The sequence below is a fragment of the Leuciscus leuciscus genome, assembly GCF_965113295.1.
Source record: "Leuciscus leuciscus genome assembly, chromosome: 8".
NCBI classification, from domain to species: Eukaryota; Metazoa; Chordata; class Actinopteri; order Cypriniformes; family Leuciscidae; genus Leuciscus; species Leuciscus leuciscus.
Window position 1 is genome coordinate 42,975,197 of NC_138732.1, and position 18,095 is coordinate 42,993,291.

General features: G+C 37.2%; 1 protein-coding gene across 1 annotated transcript in view; it reads left to right on the forward strand.

The window, feature by feature from the left end:
• The window catches only part of LOC309504502 (uncharacterized protein), a 282,483-nt gene that overhangs the window by 39,823 nt on the left and 224,565 nt on the right, over positions 1-18,095 (forward strand). The window contains exon 10 of the mRNA XM_082177647.1: positions 11,829-12,002. Within this exon, the coding sequence (XP_082033773.1) occupies positions 11,829-12,002 (174 nt within the window). The remainder of the gene's footprint in view (positions 1-11,828; positions 12,003-18,095) is intronic.

Genomic DNA, 18,095 nt, shown 5'->3' on the forward strand with positions numbered 1-18,095 from the left:
TATGAAATAGTCTAAAAATAATATTGAGGCTGTTCTAAGTCAAATTAACAATACTCTAAAATAATTGTTATCTATGAAACAGTAAAACCTCACTTGGTTGCTGCCTGGTTTGGCGTAGTGCTGGTGCTTTGTCGGTGTTGAAGCTGATTTGACTGCTGGAAAGGTGAAACTAATACCAATCATCATATTAATTTGTTGTCATATATTCCGCCTGTCATGATCTTGATAATCGTTTATCCTCAGCAGTGATAAGTTTTATTTGATTTTAAGACAATATTCTCTCACTGTCACGGTTCATAAATCCTATGCCTCCTTCTTGTCTCGTGTTTCTGTTGTTGTGTGTGTGTGTGTGCTGATTGTGTGGGCATGCCGACTGATTGACGCTCATCAGCGACCCCGCTCATCACTTTCATCACCAGCTGCAGCTCATCTCATCACTCACGCATTTCTCATCTCCCTTGTCAGATTGTTGTTTGTGATTCCCGGTTGTGTTGTTCCCGTCGTCGTTCGAGTCTGGTGCCTTTTTCGTTCCTGTTCCTGTTCCTGTTCCTGTTTGTGTTCCTGTGGATGTTCACTCTGGATTTGTCACGTCACCTCAGCACTTCCCATCACGGCACTCATCTGACCATCGAAGTCCCTGCGTCACTAACCTGTTTCTCTCTGGACACTTCCCTACCATCATTCCATTACTCAAATAAAAGAGAGTTTTACTTGCAATTGCTTCCGTGTTTCCATCATGACACTCACTCCGTGTTAAACTGTTCCTCTGGTTCAGCTTCCCTCTGTAATCCGGCAGGGATGCCAGCCAGAACAGGTGAGTCCGCCACAATGATGTCTTGGACCATTTTAGTAGAGTCTGACAATTCAGTCTGCGGTAGTCCTCCAGCTGCAGTGTTGTTACAGTTAGCTCTCAGTGATACGGCAACAAAACACACTCGATGTGGTGAAAACAATGGGAAAAAAATTGGTTTTCTTACCAGTTTTGTTGGACTTCCTCTTATGAAGGCTCATTTCCTTTTTTTGCCACCACAGATACGGTTTCGTTTTTTTTTTTTTTTTTTTTACCTCTGAAACCATCTTTACACCTAGATTCCGGTCTTTTTTTGTTTTCCTTATCCATTTCTTTATCCATTTTATCCATATTTTCTGTAAATCTGCTACTGGGTTAACGGATACAGTGGCGTGTCCATGGCAACAATAGAATTTTATAACGGCAAAACCTGGATCGCTGTCGTGAAACACTTGACGGTTTCGCTTAACTAAGAGAACAGTTTATGGGATTAAATGCAACACCATTAAGTCATTTCCTTAGGTAAGGGGAAATCACGCCTTAAGTCTCATACTTAAGGGAAAAACTTAAGGTGCTTTATGCAACCGGGCACAGGACTCTTGTGCTGGAAAGTTTTGAGACTGTTTAAAAAAAGGCACTATATAATATTTGAGTGAAAGTGTCTCACTACAAGGTACTCAAAGATTGCAAAGAGACAAAGTGGTCAGATGTGTTGAAGCCAGACTCTTCCCCTAGAGGCTGCTGGAGGTCCCTGTATAAACTTCCTATAGAGGAACGCACTGCGGATCTCCAGTGGAGGGTTGTTCACTGGGCGATAGCTACTAACAGACATGTGGCACACATTGACCCCACTGTAGGGAACGCATGTCCTTTTTGTGGTACTGAAGAGTCAATAGATCATTTGTTTTTAAATGGTTTAAGGTTAAGAGGATTGTGTCAGATCTTAGACAGGTAAGTTAGAGATTTAGGGGTAGTTTTTCATTTTTGGACCATATATGTTGCATCAGACAGGAAAAAAAATATCTTGTTAATTAATTTAGTGGCAGGAGGAGCAAAGATGGCAATATGGTTTACGGAAAAGGAAACTGAAAGGAGAAAGGGAAGTCGGTCCTGAGGTGGTTTTAAAGGCTCTTATTGTAATTAGAATCAAGGCCGAGTTTGCATATTTTAAATTGATGAAAAATCTGGACAGATTTATTGAAATTTGAGTTTTGAATGATGTTTTAATACATTTTAATAATACATTTTATTTATTTGGCTCCTTTCTGGACACTCAAGGTCGCCTTACAAAAAGGTGCATTAGAACAAACTAAAAACTAACTAGGGTAAAAACTAGCATAAAAACAGGTTAAAATACATCAATTAAAAACAGTACAGGAGGATAATGCAGTAGTTGTCAGAGTAAGTAGGCTTGTCTAAACAGATGAGTTTTGAGTGTGGATTTGAAGTTTTTGGCACTGTTTTGTGCACAGTGGATTATGAAAATGAGCTGGTATTAAGTTTATGATGAGTTTTTGTGACTGTTAAAAACCTTACCAGACAGCCCCAATTTTGGCAAGTGAGGCATACATGACATACCCAAAATAAAAAGGTTGCTGCTCGTAAGCATTCTGAATAGACACATAACCAACATATATTTAGAAAGCCAACCCTTGAGAGCTTACAGTTCAAGACGCAGAATTAATCAGACTGTTATTAATATTGAGATATATAAGCTCAAACATAAAAACAAAAGCAACAAATATTAAGAATACATTTATTAAATGTATAAAAATAGTATGTGAATGTAGTATAACAACTTATAACCACAACTAAAGTGTAGCCACAATTGTGGTCATGCCTCATTTCAAATATGAGGATGATATCTCTAAAATTATGCGTTTTATGAAGCCTATTGTGAGACCATGTCAGGGGGAGGCTTTGGGGAAGTTTTAGAGAAGGCTGATAAGATGCTTATCAAATATTGTATTACCCTGTAAACACCCATTTACAGTCTTTGACTAATGTCTGGCGAGGAGAACTGGCCCATTCATGCTCTATTGATGTAAATCGACGAGCCTCTCACACCTCTGCCTGTATGAGACTTAAAGGGACACTGTGTAGGAATTTCTCCCATCTAGTGGTGAAATTGTATTTTGCATTCAAATGAATAATGCTCTCCAGCGCCTCACTTTTTCAAATGCGCGTTGCATCTACGGTAGCTGTTATGTACCAAAAAGCTATGACAGGATGTCTTATAATAGCTCTTCGAGTTTTTCTTGGTGAAACTGAAACTTGAAACAACGAAAAAAAAATTGTTAGTTATCAATTACTGACTGTGAAAAACATTAACTATGGTAATTACTAGTAATGCCTTCTTTACTCGTTATATTTTTTGAAGTACGTGCATTGTTAGATATCATCATCATCAGAGCCTTCTCTATCGTTACTTTACTCAATAGCTGCTATTCATCAAAGAGTCTGTTTAACTTTTAACTATAAATGTTCTACTGTCTATATAACATAGCTGCCAACTTTTGAGTTTTGCTTGGAGTGAGATTTATGGAGGAGCGGGGGGTGGGGGGGATATCTACACAAGATAGGCATTAATTTTTCTCAAGAAAAAAACAACTCACCTAATGCTGTAAACATACAGAAAGATACATAATGCGTTTTTTTATTATTATAATAACTTTATTTAATGATATAAATACAAATATAATAAATATGTAATATAGTACACATATTTAGCAAAATACTCTTTATAGCTCTTTTTTTCTAGCCCACTAACTGCTAGCCTTTATTATGGTCATTAAATGGCTTTCCTGAGGTAAATGTTGTGACATACATAATTGTTCTCCAGCTGTTTACCATTTGTTTGGTTGATTGGTCGATATAATGTATGAGGAATATACATTTCGGTAAGTTGTACTGTATCTTTCAACATTGTTCATTTGTGTTTATTTACTAGCTAGAGATGATCGGTTCACGTGCCGCTAGGGATCCGTCGTGACTCGCGTCACATTTACAAGCGCCAAAAACAGTATATATTGTTTGAATTTCGTAATAAAAGTGACAGAATCTGAGAGCTGAGATTTTTTTATATCATAAGTAACCTTCTCTGTCTATTCTGTCAGTCTCCATGTCCTCTTTGCTTCGCGATAAAGTACACAACCAAGCAATGAAAAAAAAAGCTTGTAATTAAGGCCGTAACATTGACTTACCTGTCGAGAAGAAAGCAGGAAACTTCAGCGTCTCTTTTGAAAGCTTTCTCCTGCGTTAGCTATCCCGACATTAACCCTTGTTTTTGTAATCTCCGGTCACGTTTCCTTTTACGGTCTATTTTGAACTTTTTCGACGACGAGGACTCCTTATCCTGTGACTCAGCATATGTATGAATGAACGGTGTATAAATAACCGTGCAGTGCAGCCTTTTAAACTTGCCGGTGCAGTGACAAGCGCCTCTCACTGCTCTGCTCCTCCGCTTCTGCTGGCTTCAGTCACGTGACGCTGGTTCTGAACGAAAACGTGTTGTGGAAACGCCTTGGCCTAGTACTTTTTGTCCCTCTCTGCTATTATAGTTTTTCAAGATGGCGGAACTACATGGAAGCCTCCGTGGACTTACCCGTCCCATGTATATAAAGATAATAAATTCTTCGTTTACGAGGATTAGTCTGATCATTGGCATAGGTATTTGTACACCATTGAGGGCATATTTATGAATAAAAATACTGATTTTAGATAATAAAATACCTAAAAAGCTACACATAGTCCCTTTAAGGGCCAATCTCATTTCTCTGTCTTACCCCTTCCCCTAGCCCTTAATCAAAATGAGAATTGGGACACCACTTCCCCTCACATGAACGCGCAAAACCGAGGGGAAGGGGTAAGAGTAAGGGGTAAGACAGAGAAATGAGACGCAGCCTTAATCTTCATTATTCTTTTATCCTTATTCTTTTGTTTGAATTCAGCCATTCAGTCTTTATTCTGGCATTATGCTTGGCCATCTACACCTCTGTCAGCCCACTATACATGAATAATCCACCTATTATCTTAAGTTTTCTTAGAAAAAAAAAAGAAGAAAAAAACTATTCTTGGGACCATATGTGAATTCTTAACATATTATATTATGGAATAGAAAAGCTCCTGCAGCAGGTGCGTTAGAGCAACAAGTAGTATCAAGCTACATAGAACAGAATAGAATAGAATAGAATAGACTTTAATTTAATCGAGATATTTCCTTAACACAATTTAAAATATTAATATTACACTTTTACTTAAAACTCACTTTAAACCACCATTGAGTATTTGTATCATATTCCGGTCGCGGTTTAAAATGGTTTTAATTAAAAAAAAAATGTTGAAATATGTTATATTTAGCATTTTATATGCAGCTAAGGCTTGCTTAGCATGTATACTGTAAACCAGTCCCGGCGCCATGGGCGGGCATTGGGCGGGGCATTGGGGGGGGGGGGGGGGGCATTGGGGGGCCTGGCCCGCCCTGTGAGTCACTAGTACCCGTCCTGGACGAGCCTGTCTCCCTTTATCAACCATACGTCACGTCCCACATCTCAGTTCATCGCGATCTCACAAAGCTCTTTTATTATCAATGAAGCCGACTGCACAATGAATCTTTCATAATGTCGACACTTTGTTTGGTATATAATCAGTCAATCAGAGGATTTGCCAACATGCACAATTCAGCACTGAACAAAAACTCAGACGTTTTGAGCGGTGAGTGGATTTTATCTGAAATGCATCTGATTGGCCATTGCGTTGCGTTCAAGATATGAACACATATGTCTGTGATTGGCTACATTGCACAACGCTGCAAAAACACGCTATAAATAGAAACTCTACCTATGCATGCTTGCGACTGTAAATCATTATTTTGCTTAGTTGTTCTTGTTGCTTTTGTGCAATAGATGAATGACAATTTATTTATTTTATTTATTTTATTTAGATAGGGAGTCCCGTCAATCGTTTTATTCTCCCGCAACCCATTACCACCCGCGCCCGCACTCGACCACCAAATCTAGTCTGTAAACGTTAGTAGTCCCGCGTGAGTGCATGTGTATACCACCAACCACCAGTCTTTGCTTGTTTACACATTTATTTATTTTTATCAATAGGCTACTGATATCAAAAGTTGTCGTTTTGTATATACATGAATAAACTCCTGAATAAAAATAAAAATGTGTTCTGTGGTCTGATTTAAAAAATAATAATTTAAAACGGATTTGATTGGTTTGTCGATAGTGAGCATGGGAATAAACATTCAGCGTCAAAAGAACACCAGACTTGTGAAGCTATGTGGAGGGACAAGGAGAGACGGATTCAGACCGGTAAAGAAATCACAACTTGAAACAATGCAGAGCATTTGGAAAGCAATAGATACTACTTGTCATCAATATTTGATGTTGTCGAGTGTCTTGCAGTGAACCAGCTACCTTTTAGAGGTGACCATGATGCTTTTGATTGAATGGATGAAGATGGATGCAGATTATTTTTGTCCTTATTTGAATATACTTTGAGGAAAGTTGCTGTGTTGGCCAAGATAGCGCAGACAATGCTAGGTATACTAGCCATGACATTCAAAACAGTTTGATTGAGATTATGAGTACTTTGGTCACGGAGCACATAGTGAAAGAGGTTGGCGAGTCATTATATGTGATAAAAGTGGATGGAACTCGAGACCTGACAGGAAGAGAGAATTTTTTGATAGTTGGGCGTTTTGTGAATGAACTGTGTGAGCCAACTGAACGTCTTCTGCCACCACTGACCAGGGAGATGCAGAAACACTGACTGACACGATCATTGAAGAATTAACAAAAGCAGGACTGAGTTCTGGGAAAATCATCAGTCAGGTGTATGATGGCGCCTCCCTGGTGTCGGGTAAACATGAAGAGGTGCAACAACATCTCCAACAAAAACTGCACCGAGACATACCATATGTCCACTGTTTCAAACACCAATTACATTTGGTGGTCACCCATGCTTTGGCAGCAGAGCAGGCCTTGGTGGACTTCTTCACTATGTGTAACATGCTCTACAAATTCTGCAGAAAGCCTACCATTGCCATTCTCTACAAGGGAGAGACATTGAAGCGCCTCCTAGACCAACGCTGGACGGTCTCAGTTATTCTGAGATCATTTGATGACCTAGCCACACTGCTCCGAGAAATCAACAGCAGCCCAGCCTATGGAGCAGATGTGCGAGTCGAAGCAGCAGGTTTACTACGGGCCATGTCTGAACCCAGATTTAGAATCATTGCCGAGATGGTGCACAAAGTCTTATCGTATCTCGACCCCCTAATATGATGCTACAGAAGACATGGATCTGTTAACAGGTGTGCAACTTGTAAATTCGGCGTGTACATGTATTGAAAATCTCCGTTCTGAGACGGAATTTGAGACAATCTTGAAGCGATGCAACAATAGAGCCTGTGCCAAATAAGAAACGACGAACACTAAACACATCCTCCGCCATGTATGTAGTTGAGGAAAGAATCACATATGAAGATCTCAGCGATGAAACAGAGCTACGCAGGATGTATTTCAGTTGTATTGATGCAGTTTGTGGGGAAATGAAGGAGCGCTTTGGGGAACACAATTGTGTGCTGATGGATGCACTCAGATCTCTTGACCCAGAGGATTCTACTTTCTTGGATGTGTCCAAAGTGGAACCTTTACTGGACCTTACTTATACACCCATTGTGGAGTCTGAATACACAGTGGGGTAAATGGACAATGAAAAAAGTTCTACAAGACTTTCAGAAACCTCTGGAAGCAATGCCAACCGTGATGACGGCACTCAAACATGCTTTGAGCTTTGGTGCAAGCACAGCACTCTGTGAGAACTCTTTTTCCACACTAACGAACGTCCTTACAGAGCATCGCCTTAGCATGCTTCATCGACGCAAGGCCAATTTAATTAAGTTGGCATTTGAAAAGGACCTATGGAAAAAGTTCAGGATGGAGTGGAAGGAGAACGTTTTAAGAAGATTCCACTCGTCGCATAACGTCTCCTACCGCTCTACTAATGGTGATGAATAACCCTATTTTATTTTACGCAGGTCCTTGTCTAGACATTGTGAAAAATGTCGTAAACCCTTCAAATAAAACAAATGGTTATGTACAACATAAAATAGCTCTTTGAGTAGACCTAGTTTTATATTATTTTTTGTATTTAAACTTATTGGAGTGGTGAGTTGCTTATGTTTTATTAAGTCCCTGCCTTTTAAAAAACAAAATGTAACAAAAAGATATTGACTGTAATAACAATGAATTCATAAATAAATAAAACGTGTCAGGGCTTGACATTGTGACAATTGTGTTGTATATAATTGATTATGAATCAATATTCACATCAGAGTTCAATCAGCTTTGACATATTTGTGATATTTTTGTGATATTTTTACCTTTATAAATGGCATTTTCCCCTAATCTTATTAAATATATGCTTAATGATTCCTCTTTCATTTTAAATTCTTAAATATGATCAATACATTAAATTAGAATAAGACACTATAGGACTGTAACCAATCAAATTAAATCACTTACACTAAATAATATACATTAAATAATGTTATGAGATTTTTTATTTTTAAATATTCAAATAAGAAAAGTTGAAAAGAATGACATTCTAAACATGAACCTAAACCGCCAGTAGATGGCGGTAGGTGATAAGCGTTGTTATTAAGCGAGTCATTGAGTCATTTATTCAAAAGATTTGTTCAAACGGCTGATTCATCAAGAATAAAGTAGTCGTTCATGAATGGGTCATTGAATCTTTGACTCAACCGATTCGTTCAAAACGCTGAATCATTCAGTAACGAAAACACGGTTGACTGTGAGATGCGTTCTGTTTCTGCTGTGATCTTTGTTTGGACTGGAATTATTTTCGCATCTAAAATGCAAGTGACTTAATATTAATTACTTGTTTATTGAACTGTCGAAATCAGTGTTACATTTGCAGTCGTGATGATATTCAGCACGTGGTCGTGTGGTGTTGCTTAACTGTAGCATGTTATAAATATAAAAACTCTTTTTTTTTTTTTTGTACTTTTTTTTTCCACATAAACAGAGTACATCACACAATTACAGGTGCCATTGGAATATCACATATATGTAATTAATTCCGTCTCTCTTGTTCATCGAAAGGACCATACAGCAAACAGAGACAGAACAAGGTTAATTCTAAGTTAAGCAATAATAAAAAGGAAATATACAGTCATGGATCTGTCATATGATGCAAATTACATCCAAACAGCATTCAGCATGAGAGAAAAAAACAATGACAGAAGTATAAACAATAAACAAGAGCAGCAACATAAAGCAAAAAAAAAAAAAAAACATATAATAAAATAAATAAGGAGCCATATAAAGCTTGGTCATCCAAAAACATATTCAGGTTAATATCACGTGTAAGAAGATTCTTTACTGCCAGAGGAGATATAGACAGGCGATTAAAACCATTTAACTTTCCTACACAATCTAGGAAAGGACTCCAAATTTTATAGAAGTTGTCAGAAGATCCTTCATTGTATGCCTGATTTTTTCTAGTTTGATGAAATGAAAGATATCATTAATCCATGAAGAATGAGTAGAAGGTGTAGGTGATTTCCAGTTTATTCAAATTAGGCGTCTTGCCAGAAGAGTGACAAAAGCTACAAAATCAGTCTTATATTTGGGCATGTCAAGTGAAAGAGAGAGAGTACCAAATAAAGCTGTGACAGGCAAAGGTTTAACATAAATTCCAAGAACTTCAGATAATGTTTTAAAGATTAGAGACCAATATTTGTGTAGAGAAGGACAAGACCAAAACATATGCGCAGTAGATGCAGGGGCTTGATGACAGCGATCACACATGGGATCTACCTCAGAATATATTTTAGAAAGTCTAACTTTGGTCCAGTGGGTGCGATGAAGGATTTTACACTGTATCAGACCCTGTCTGGCGCAGAAGGATGAGGAGTGCACACAACGTAGAATCTTTTCCCATTGTTCTTCTGGAATATTTTCTCCTCTATGTCCTCCTCCCACTGAGATTTAATAGATGCAAGTGAGCTTTCACGTAAGGAGCAGATTGCTTCATAAAAATGTGAAATCATACCCTTCATAACATGGATAGGTTTGAGGAAGGAGTCAATGGGAGTGACACTAGGGAGACTAGGAAACTGAGGGTGTGTGTCCCGAACAAAACTACAAACCTGCAAATATCTAAAAAAAATTGTCTTTGGGCAATGCACATTTTCCCCGTAATTGCTTGAAAGACGCAAATTCATTATCTGTATAAAAATCCTTAAATGTTATAATACCCAATGCCGACCACTGAGAGAAAGTCCTATCCATTAATGATGGTAAGAAAGCCAAATTTGCTGCTATAGGTGCAGAAATAGAAGAGGTTTGTAAACCAAAGTGGTGTCTGAATTGCCTCCAGATTCTCAATGTAGTTTTAACGATAATATTTTTGGTGTAGGGAGAAGATGAGCATTTAATGGGAGCATGTACTAAGGCTGCTAGAGAAGTAGGCATACATGATGTAGCTTCCATGGTAAGCCATACAAATGAATCATGAGACAAATCTTTGTAGCCCAGTAATAAAACTGAAAGTTAGGTAGAGCCATTCCCCCAAGTATTTTAGGTCTCTGAAGAAAAGCCCTACGAATTCTGGGGATCTTTTTATTCCAAATAAAACCCAAAATTAGGGAATCAATTTGACGAAAAAAGTGTTGAGGAAGGAAAATGGGTATGCACTGAAAATAATACGAGAATTTTGGAAGGATATTCATTTTAACCGAGTTGATTCTTCCAGCCTAGGACAGGGGAAGCAGTGACCAGCGCTCAAAATCTTGTTAACTGAGTTTCTATGTTAGATGCAGTTATTTGTTTCATTGAGCACAACAGCACAACCTTGTTAGCGTCAGTATATTATGTAGGCTACTATCAATCATTATCATTGTATCATACATATTCATAATCGATGATTATCGTTTTATGTTATTATGCAATTAGGTTTATCTCATTTGTGCCCCCTGAAAAAAATGTAATGCAATTTTTATTCATATGAAAATAACCCACAAACCACATATACTCGAAATTGTGCATTTATTAGCTTCTTGTTTCAGATGAAGAGAAGTGTTTAGTTTTGTTCGTCTCGTAGCTCAGAATGAGGAAGTGTACACAGGACGCGTCATGCAGAAGAGGCCGGATTATGGTCACGTTGAACCACGTGAGATGATTGACAGCTGTACAGCGAATGAGAGAGCTCTGAGATCATAACTGACGCAAATCAAGAAGAGGAGACAAAACTCGTGATGATCGATGTTGAGCTCTTCAGATCGCATAATTCAGTGGAAAATGAATAGAAATGTTATTCTGACTAATAGCCCTGGCGGATGCTGTATTTCGCATGTATTTGAACACAAATAAACCGGAGAAGACGTGTATGAATGCTTTATGAGTGATGATTTCTATTCAAAATAACAAACGTTACAGATTAATTATTTTGCGCTCCTGGCATAAATTAAGAAATTAATGTCACTGCAAACCAGTTTAATCATAAACAGTGGTCAAATATGGAAACTGGAGTCTTAAACCTTTCTAAAGATGCTCAGTTTGTCCAGATCAAGTAAGAATTGTGATGTTTTAACAAGTAATGAATGTTGAACAACAATAATCTGGGGCCGTCTGTCATCTTTGACGCGAAAGGGGGTTAACATTTTTTTTTTATTTAATAATTTGCTAAATGTATGTGAATTTTATGAATGTTTTTGTGTGGATATGTATGTTTATGTATGTACATTTGAGAAAATAGATATGAGTATGATATTTTTTATTTATTCATTATTATCTTTTCAAATTAATTAAATGTTTTTTATCTAAATGATGAAATCCTACAAAGGTTTGGGTTTTTCTCTTTTTTTGTAAATATAAAGGATGTGTTAAGGTTAAATATTGGTTGAGGTATGTCTATACAGTGTAATTATAAATGAAGGTGTGTTAAAGGTCTCTCTCTCTCTCTCTCTCTCTCTCTCTCTCTCTCTCTGCTACTGTAGGTTAAGCTACTGTCGGATGACAGATGAAGGTTGTTCTGCTCTGACTTCAGCTCTGAAATCAAACCTATCACACCTGAGAGAGCTGGACCTGAGCAGGAATACACTAGGAGACTCTGGAGTGAAAAACCTCAGTGATCTACTGATGATCCCACAATTCAAGCTGGAGAAACTACAGTTAGTATCATTATACTGTACATTTTGCACACTTAAAACAGACTGCGTCTTCTCTTTTGCAACTTTATTTTGCCAGTTCTGTTGGAATTATCTTTTTAACAGTTTTTCTCAGTTGCTAAAACACTAAAACCCATTGGCTGAACAAAGTTCTCAGTTGCCTGAACTCATTGAGCTAATTGTGCAGTCTGTTGTCAATACCTTAAACCATTTCACATGATAAAACACAATTTGCAGATCTCACTTAGACTTTTCAGCAAAACTCTAAACACATTCTCATTCTCTAAACACATCCTGCACTGTAATGCACACGTCATCCATACTGGAGAACACAAGAGGCAACAATCAAATACAAATAGAGAACATGTCATTGATTGAACACAACCACTCAAAACTGATTTAACCTGTTTCAGATGATGCCCAAAGACAAGAAGAAGCACACTGATCACGTTTACTCCTTTGATATTTGTCCCTTTTAGTATTGTATACTGTAGTGCAGTGCATTGTGGGCTGTATACTGTACAATGAACACATTGTATGGCCCTGAACATTGTGCTTTCCATTTGTTAACAGCACTGACTGCTCAATAGATTTTGACTGGTTGCAGGTTCATATCAACAAAGAACAAGAATTGACCTTTCGCCGGCCCCTCCCCCAAAACGGCCATTGTCCAATCACACATCATAGCAACCGTTACTATGCAAGCATGTCCGACAAACATTCTCCAAGCAAGATGGTGAAGACCACGGCGTTTGTAAATATGTGGAATAAGGGCTGCCTCCGACAAAAAAACAAAAACTATAGTTATTCATTTAAGCCATTAGTGGACAAATTGCCCCTTTATATTAATTGAATTACTTAAATAGGCCTACAGGATAATGAGCGTCTACGTAATATAGCCGCACTCAAGCGCAGTAAGATTTTTTAAGAAATTAAGAAAAGTAATAGGCAAGGATGCATTCAATTGATCAAAAGTGACAGTAGGCTAGTGACATTTATAACGCTACAAAAGCTTTCTATTTCAGAAAACATTGAAACTTTCTATTTATCAAAGAATCCTGAAAAAAAAAAAAAAGTTTTCTACATTGATAACAATCAGAAATATTTATTGAGCAGTAAATCAGCGTATTATTCCCTCAGGTAGGTTGCACGTTTTCTTGCGTGGGTGGATGTTGGAATCAATAATCACGTTGTTTGCATTCGCCTAAACTGATTTGCCGAAATCAAAATGCTGACATTGAAAGTCCCGCTCGGAGCGGTAAATCAAACAATGATTTGTCCCTAAATAATAATACAGTTTTTTTTATTCGCTTTGGTACTATTTTCACAAGTTAGGTGTACATTTTCCAAACTCTTAGTGCTAATATCACAACAGATCATCAAAAGTGCACTTTTTTCAAACAAGTCAAGTCAAGTCAAGTCAAGTTTATTTGTATAGCGCTTTTCACAATACAGATTGTATCAAAGCAGCTTCACAGTATTAAATTTAAATAATACAACAAAGTTTATTTCAAGAGGAATTTATTGATTGATAAAATTAAATTAAATATCCCCAAAATATCCCCAAAATATCCCCAACTGAGCAAGCCAAAGGCAACAGTGGCAAGGAACCGAAAAACTCCATCAAGTGACCTAATGGTGTCCTAAAACTCCATCAAGTGACCTAATGGTGTCCTAAAACTCCATCAGGTGACCTAATGGAGAAAAAAAACCTTGGGAGAACCCAGGCTCAGTCGGGGGCCAGTTCTCCTCTGGCATTTATGAGCTAGAGGCCGGATTGTAGTTTGAACTGTAGGATTATATGAATGCCTGGCCGAAGAGATGCGACTTTAATCTAGTTTTAAACTGGGAGAGCGAGTCTGAGCAACAAACAGTATCAGGAAGACTATTCCAGAGTTTTGGAGCCAAATGTGAAAATGCTCTCCCTCCTTTGGTGGTTCTGGATATCCTAGGTATGACCAAAAGCCTTGAATTTAGTGATCTTAAAGAGCGCGATGGATTATAGGGCGATAGAAGATCCGTTAAATAGACTGGAGCTAAGCCGTTTAGGGCTTTATAAGTCAGTAGCAATACCTTGTAATTAATACGGAACTTTATAGGTAACCAATGCAGTGATGATAAAATCGGTGTTATATGATCATATTTTCTTGATCTAGTAAGAACTCTAGCGGCGGCATTTTGGACTAACTGTAGCTTGTTTATTGAGGATGCAGGACAACCAGCTAATAAGGCATTACAGTAATCCAGTCTCGAGGTCATGAATGCATGAACTAACTTTTCTGCATCAGAAACTGATAGCATATTACGTAGCTTAGCAATGTTTCTAAGGTGGAAAAAGGCTGTTTTTGTAACATATGAAATATGATTTTCAAAAGACAGGTTGCAATCGAGTGTAACACCCAGGTCTTTTACTGTAGCGGATAAAGTAACAGGACATCCTATGATGTTAAAGTTGTATTGTGCGAGGTTTTGTGGGCGGTTTTTTGAACCGATAAGTATTACCTCTGTCTTGTCTGGATTTAATAAAAGAAAATTACGCGTCATCCATTCTTTTATATCTTTAACACACTCTGTCAATTTGGAAAATTTACCGTTTTCATCCGGCCTTGATGAAATATATATTTGAGTGTCATCAGCATAACAATGGAAACTAATTCCATGTTTCCTTATAATATTTCCAAGTGGCATCATATATATTGAAAATAACAGAGGGCCTAACACAGATCCCTGCGGCACTCCATAGTTTACTGGAGTTATGATCGATTTTTCTCCATTTAAATAGACAAAATGGAAGCGGTCAGATAGGTATGATTTGAACCAGCTTAGTGCTTGTCCTTGAACACCAGTATAATTTTGTAGTCGATCTAAGAGTATTGTGTGATCTATAGTATCGAACGCAGCACTAAGATCAAGTAAAACTAGTATTGAGATACAGCCTTGGTCAGAAGCTAAAAGTAAATCATTTGTGATTTTAACGAGCGCAGTTTCAGTGCTATGATGCGGTCTGAATCCAGACTGAAACTTTTCATAGATATCATTTTGTTGCAAGAAAGAGCCCAGTTGAGCGGACACCACTTTTTCTAATATTTTAGACATAAATGGAAGATTTGAAATGGGTCTATAATTTGCTAGATTATTATGATCTAATTGTGGTTTCTTAATGAGAGGTTTTATAACTGCCAGTTTAAATGTTCTTGGAACATGACCTAAAGATAAAGACGAGTTAATAATATTGAGGAGAGGCTCTTCCACTACAGGTAACACTTCTTTCAGTAGTTTAGTTGGTATAGGATCTAATAAACATGTTGTTGTTTTAGATGAAGTGATAAGTTTATTTAACTCTTTTTGTTCTATAGTTGTAAAGCACTGTAATTGTTCTTGCGGGGTGATAATTGAAGCTGAATTATAAGGCGCGATTGAAGATTGAACGTTTACAATTGTGGTTCTGATGCTTTCTGTTTTCTCAGTGAAGAAGTTCATGAAATCATTACTACTGAACTGTAACGGGATATTTTGTTCGGGTGACGTCTGTTTATTTGTTAGTTTAGCCACGGTGTTAAATAAAAACCTTGGATTGTTTTGGTTGTTTTCTATTAGTTTGCGGAGGTGCTCAGCCCTGGCCGCTTTTAGGGCCTTTTTATAACGTGACATACTGTCTTTCCACGCGATTCTAAAGACCTCTAAATTAGTTTGTTTCCATTTACGCTCTAAAATACGGGTTTCTCTCTTTAAAACATGCGTAGTATTGTTATACCATGGTGCTTTATTTTTCTCTCTGACCTTTTTTAATTTAATCGGTGCAACCACATCCAATGTTCTAGAGAGAATGGTGCTCATAGTGCTAGTTAGTTCTTCTAGTTCATCTGTTTGTTTGGGTTCAGGCAGCAGCTGAGACAAATTAGATAAGCAATTTGAGAAATTATCTATGGTGGATGGAAGGATTGTTCTGCCTGGTTGATAACGCGGCGCTGCATGACATATTACAGCAGTACGTAATATGCAAGTTACCATGTAGTGATCAGTGACTTCATCACTTTGTGGAATGATATCTATATCGGTTGGATCGGTTCCATGTGATATAATTAAATCGAGTGTATGATTAAGACGATGTGTTGGTCCAGTGACGTTTTGCTTGACCCCAAATGAATTTAATAAATCTGTAAACGCAGCTCCTAACGCATCATTTGGATTATCTACGTGTATGTTAAAATCTCCAACAATTAAAGCTTTATCGACATTGACTAATAGGTCTGAGAGAAAATCTGCAAACTCTTTTAGGAAATCAGCGTAAGGCCCTGGCGGTCTATATACGGTAGCCAAGGCTAGAGATAATAGGGATGTTTTTCTAACATCTAAGAGCGTAACATTTAGTACAAGTACTTCAAATGAAATAAACTTATAACCCGTTTTCTGAGTAACATTTAGAATATCTTTATAAATGGTTGCAACACCTCCGCCACGACCAATCAGACGGGGCTCATGCTTATAACAGTATCCAGGAGGAGTAGACTCATTAATACCGAAATAATCATTTGGTTTAAGCCAGGTTTCAGTAAGGCAAAGTACATCGAAGCTATTATCTGTGACTATTTCATTTACAATAACTGCCTTAGGTGTGAGTGATCTAATGTTTAGAAGACCTAGCTTTTCATCATGTTCATCATGTTTTCAATTGTGTTAGTACAATACTCAAAATCACAAAGTATCCTTTTCACAACACAAAATAAGTGTTTCATCTACAAAAATGTTTCATTCACAGTCACTGCCTTTCATAAAGCTCTTACTATCAAACCTTTGATTTGCATCTCTTCTTGTTCAGTTTAATACATTTGTCTATTATTTAATCCAACTGATCTTAATGGTTAATCAATCAATCATTTGGTACACCTATAGATTTCTATAGATATTGATTCAATACACAGTTTCTATAGAACTTGTTTGCAATTTCTGATATGGATAACCAAATGTAATGAATTATTTTTACATAAGTGATTTATAGATAATAACCACCACGATGTTCAAAATGTGTGTGTGTGTGTGTGTGTGAGAGAGAGAGAGAGAGATACAGAGAAATTTGCCATTTGTGCAAATACTGTAAAGCAGAATAGAGTATAAGGGAGAGGAAACAGTCAATGACTGTAAAACATCACATTGATCAGAGATAGATCAGTAGAAGGGAGACAGATGGCATCAAATACAGCATTTTACATTACAGTATGCATGCAATACTGTAAACAGATTACCATGGTAGAGACTGCCGAATTACTGTAACTCAACCTTCATCTGTAAAGGTCCACTACAGTATAGATTCAGTCAAATGGTATAGAGTGAAATCATTTACTGTATTGCCAGCAGACTCTGTTAGCACAGAACCTCATGGCTGTGCTTCATCACACCTTTTGATAACACACTGGATAGATACTATTACAAACATTATGGATTCAATTACTTCTAATGTGGCATAGCCTGTATTACTGTAATTATTTCAGCAACAACGGTGATTTGAAACATGTCTCTTGCATTGTTTGCTGTTGAATGAACTGATTGTTAAATGTACTAAATTGAAATAAGATCATACTGTTGTGTTTCTGTGATTAAACCAAATGTTCTCATTACATATTACAATAATCTTGTGTTTGAAACACTGATTATGTGGACTGAAGAGTGTATAACTGTAATGAAAGCATGAGATCAGGTTTTGACAGAATGACTAGCTGTGATACAAGTGTGATCAGTGTGGATTTTTGTACTAAGAGTTTTGAAAATGTACACCTTACTTGTGAAAATAGTACCAAAGCGAATAAAAAAAAATCTGTATATTATATCATAATATATTATTATTATTGATAGGATGATAACAGGTGTCGTGTTCAGCACTGCTGCTGTATCAGTCAGTGGTTAGATCAGCTTTGCAGTAAAAAAAACAGGACAAGGGAGATATAAATTATGCATTATTAATTATGACAAATTATGCCCAAAATACGCGACATTTGGCAACCCTACCGTTAGTTTTTTCCCTTCCCCAAGAACAAAGCACATAACGTTAGCAGGGCTGAACTGGAACAAAAAAATTTAAATCAAATTTGCCAATAAAAA